Source organism: Temnothorax curvispinosus, unplaced genomic scaffold (genome assembly GCF_003070985.1).
Source record: "Temnothorax curvispinosus isolate PA1 unplaced genomic scaffold, ASM307098v1 QBEX01003716.1, whole genome shotgun sequence".
Classification (NCBI taxonomy): Eukaryota; Metazoa; Arthropoda; class Insecta; order Hymenoptera; family Formicidae; genus Temnothorax; species Temnothorax curvispinosus.
Window position 1 is genome coordinate 1 of NW_020213496.1, and position 4,506 is coordinate 4,506.

Genomic DNA, 4,506 nt, shown 5'->3' on the forward strand with positions numbered 1-4,506 from the left:
ATGCTGCCATCTGATCGGACGGCGCAACGTTAACGGAATCTCGAACATTCCGCCCGCCATCAGCAACCTTGTTGATGATTCCTTACTCTTGATCCTTCCTTTGGTTGAAATAGGTAATATGGCGAGCTTGGCACTTGGCCGATTGAGTGTCGTGGTGGCCGTCTTGAGGGTAACCACCCTGGTGAGTCCATCCTTGCCGGGGTGCAAAGCTGGTACTCTGGTGAGTGGCCACTTGCACGGTGGAAAGCGTTCGTCGGTGAGCAGCACGATGGAACCCATCTTGATGTTGTTGTTAGGATGATGCCACTTGGATATCGCCTGCTGGCGTTGCAGATAATGAGCCGACCTTTGTGCCTAAAAAGAGCGATAAACCTGAAACAGAGAGCTGTTATTTTCAATAATGTTGAACACGCTGCTGGATGAGCTGCCACCGAGATAGTCGTGAGGTTCCTAGGTCAATCAGAGATGGCTCGGGTATGGTAGTGATTGGACCTCCAATGAGGAAATGACCTGGTGTGAGCGCTGAGACGTCTCCAGGGTCGTCACTCAGCGGTTCTAAGTACCGCGAGTTGAGAATGTCCTTGGTTTGCGTAAGCAACTTTGTGAGTTCTTCCGTCGTGAGTAGTCTCCCCGATAATCCGTCTCAGATGAAACTTCAGACTTTACTACCGCCTCCCACTTGCCCCCCATGTGTAGAGCGCCTGGTGGGTTGAACTCCCGTCCTGTGTCAGTAAGTTGTAAAACTTTAGCAATCCGTGATGTTCTTGAGAGCCCTGGATGAACATTTTCTTAAGCGCGGCGTCTGCTCCAATGAATGTTGTCCCGCAGTCCGAATACATGATCTGAGCAATTCCCCTTCTAGCTGAGAATCTCCGGAAGGTTGCTATGAATCCTTCTGATGGGTAGTCACTGACTACTTCGAGGTGAATTGCGGAGGTGGAAAAACAGACGAACACACAGATCCATCCTTTGTATGTTTTCGCACCTCGTCTTTTCCATGTCTTGATGGTGAGCGGTCCGGCATAGTCAACTCCTGTGTGAGTAAACGGACGTGACGGCGTAGCCCGAGAGAGAGGTAGTTGGCCCATCAGTTGATGAGCACGGATCCCCCTCTGCCGAGCACACACGACACACCGCAAAATATGAGACTTCACCGGAGCCCGTCCGCCGATGATCCAGTAGCCTTGCCTGACATGAGCCAATGTCAGCTGAGTTCCTCTAGTCAGGGTGCGCAAATGGGCGTGAGCGATGATTAAGGTTGAGAAGTGGCGAGGTAAAATCGCCTGATGTTGGTTGTCTTGATCTAGTGCTGATTGGTTGAGGCGGCCGCCAACTCGGATGATCCCTTGAGCGTCTATATACGCAGTCAATCGACTGAATGCGTGAGCAGTTGGTAGTCTCGAGTTGGCCGTGAGCATCTTGATCTCGTGCGTAAAGTATGCCGCTTGAGTAGCCTTAATCCAGAAAAATCTGGCCTCCTCCAAAGCTGAGTGTAAGTCCAGCGTTTTGCGTCGGCGCTTTCCCAGAAGCGATATGAATCTGAAACAAAGAGCTGTTATTTTCAATAACTTGTTGAGTGTTGAGTACCTATATATCAGGTCCCAGTGATAGTCCGGTTGAGATGCGGCCGCATGTAGCGCAATACCAGGACGAGCCTCATGCGTGCTCAACTCGTCCGAAAGCGCGGGTTGAGATGGCCAAGCTTCAGGGGTGAGTATCCACGGTGGTCCCGTCCACCATAATGAGTGGCTTTGGAGTTGAGCAGTGTTTAATCCTCGTGAGGCGCAGTCGGCTGGGTTGGACGTACCTGGTACGTATTTCCAATGTGCGTTCGCAGTGAGCTCTTGAATTTGAGAGACCCGATTTCTCACGAAATCCTTCCAGCGCGATGCATGAGATTTGATCCACGTGAGTGTCACAACAGAGTCCGTCCACAGGTGAGTTGCTGTGACGTTCAACTTCAGTGTGGCTTGAACGTATTGCATGAGTCTTGAGAGCAGCAGAGCTGCGGTGAGTTCAAGTCTCGGGATGGTGAGCCGCTTGAGCGGTGCTACCTTTGTTTTGGAGCACACCAATGAAATCGTGGTACCATTTGAGCCGTGGACGGTGATAAATACGACTGCAGCCATTGCCAGTTGAGAAGTATCAGAAAAGCCGTGAAATTCCACTGACGAGGTACTCCATGTGGTTTGAGAGGTGCTACCTTGGTTGTACCACCGAGGTATTGAGAGCTTGATCAAGCTTGTGAGTTCCTTTCTGATAATGAGCCACCGTGATGAGAGCTGGGATGGCAGTGGTTCATCCCATTGGAACTTCATGTAGCCAAAGCTCCTGCAAGAGCATCTTCGCCTTGATCACCACTGGTGATACAAAGCCCAATGGATCGAGCATCTGAGCCACTTCAGACCAAGCGAGGCGTTTGGTGTGCGACGAGATCCTTTTTGAGAATGTGAATGAATCTTCTTGAGGAAGCCATCGTAATCCGAGTTTTTGGTTAAGCAATCGTCAATGTAGGTTGTGAGCCCTGGTCCTGTTCTGCTTGAACCGCAGTGAGTCCGTCTTGATGGGTCGCGTGCTACCTTGCTAATGGGAAGCCGCCCGCCATGCATAAGTCCGTTGAGCAGTATTGACTACCTGCTGACCGGTGTCGTCGCCTCCAGAATTGTCATCAACATATCGACCGTTGTGAAATGATATGACACTTCATTGAGTTGTTCATCTATCCAGTGAGTCCGTTGTAACTTTCAGTCATTTTCATGCACGTTGATCGGCCTATACCCTTTGGTGATGTCAGTGGCAACTAAGTGCCGAACTTGTCGAATTCAGAGCAAGACATCGGTGATGTCGAAATACAGCTTGGCTCCTGTGTGCATGAGATCATAAAGTGAGCGGCTGGATGTAGATGCACTCGGGCCATTAGATACCACACGTCATGTTGTGGTTGCACTGTCTGGTCCGAGCACTCCGTGATGTTGCAAATAATGTTGTGTGAGCTGACTGGAAACGGTTGAAGCATTCTTCATGTGATTGAGCTCTTGATAGAGTATCATAAGCTGATGATACAGACGTCGACAGTTGTCATCTCGTGAGTGTCTTCTTCGTAAACCTGTTGAATCCCGTGAAGCAGTACTCTTGAAATGTTCTTCACATCCTTGCTCGTCAGGAGTAAGATCAAGATTGTTGCTCGCAGGCTCTTCTTCTTGTATCCAGATTTCGCCAGCAAGTCGTCAAGAGCATCTTCTCCCTCCCGAACGGAGGCATGATGCACGGTGGCAATTGCCGATGATGATGTATTAACAGGTCCGAGAACGAGCTATCCGAAGAGAGCTGCGCAATTGGCATCAATGTATCTCGTTTGCTGATGTTGGGCTTGATGATCTGTCCATATGAGTCAGCTCCAATGATGATATCCACTGGCCGTGGTGTCAGAAAATCTAGACCAGCCAAGGTTAACTTGGTGAGATGCGGCCATTCCTGTGGTGCAACGTTGAAGGATGGCAGGATGTTTGTTAACGTCTGCAGAATGTGAGCTTAAATAATGACGTCTGTTCTTGAGTGAAGTGGGCGGAGCGTAAGCATTCAACTCCTCGAGTTTGCGTCGCCTTCTTCGCCACCAATTCCCGTGATGAGAATGACGGAATGATGAAGAGTGATGTTGAGCTGGCGACCGAGAAATTCTGAAACAAAGGTAAGTTCTGAACCTGAATCAATGAGAGGCCATACGCATTGAGTATGAACAGATGAGCTGAACGGAGCCAGGGCCGTAGCGAGTAATGTTGAGTGTAATGAGCGGGCCAAAGATGAGTGAGCGACGATTGCACCATCTTCCTATTGAGCTGACGCAGCTGAGCTGGTGATCGGCTTCGTTGATGAGTTCGACTGATGAGCCTCATGCAGCATCGTGTCGGTTGGTGCACTTCTTGCACCCCCGTGAGCCGTTACATGAGTGGCCGTTGTGGCGGCCGAGGCATTTGAACCAAAACCTCCGTGGTATGACTAGTTTTTGTCGATCGCCTGTTGAAAGATCCCTAAATTACGTGCACATCACAATGAAGTGAGTGCCGTTGCAACAATCGCACGGGTAAATTAGATGCTGCCGTGCGGGTCGGTTGAGCTGCCACATGCTGAGCTGTCAACGTGCGCTTTGCTGTTGAATGAGCGTCGACGGCTGTGAGGCTTCAAGATATGCATGCTCCTTGAGAAACGCCTTGTTCGCCTCTTCGAGATGCATTGAGATGTAGAAAATCTTCTCTAATGACGTGTCCTTTGCACAAGTTGGCAGCGTGTCGCCAATATTCCGCATCGTAGCCAGTCGGTTCATTTAAGATGAGCTCCGTAGACAAGCGCACGGGTGAGGCTTGGCGTTCCGATGTGCGAGCCGGCGGTACCTCGAGCAGCGGCGTCGTGATCTCCGTACCGCCCGTACCCGCCTTTGCGGGTTCCGTCATGTTGAGCCGTCCCTGAGCTGCGCACGATGAAATACCTGAGAAATGTCGAGACACGTGT

The 4,506-nt window shown here is 50.5% G+C and overlaps 1 protein-coding gene across 1 annotated transcript; it reads right to left on the minus strand.

Annotated features, from left to right (window-relative positions):
* Positions 1-86: 86 nt before the first annotated feature.
* LOC112452824 lies at positions 87-2,318 on the minus strand (the record flags this gene model as incomplete). The annotated part of the gene is made up of 3 exons (XM_025013239.1): positions 1,588-2,318; positions 1,155-1,539; positions 87-354 (listed from the first exon to the last, which is right to left on the minus strand). Coding segments are annotated over exons 1-3 (1,384 nt in total), but the record flags the coding sequence as incomplete, so codon positions are not given.
* Positions 2,319-4,506: the final 2,188 nt, after the last annotated feature.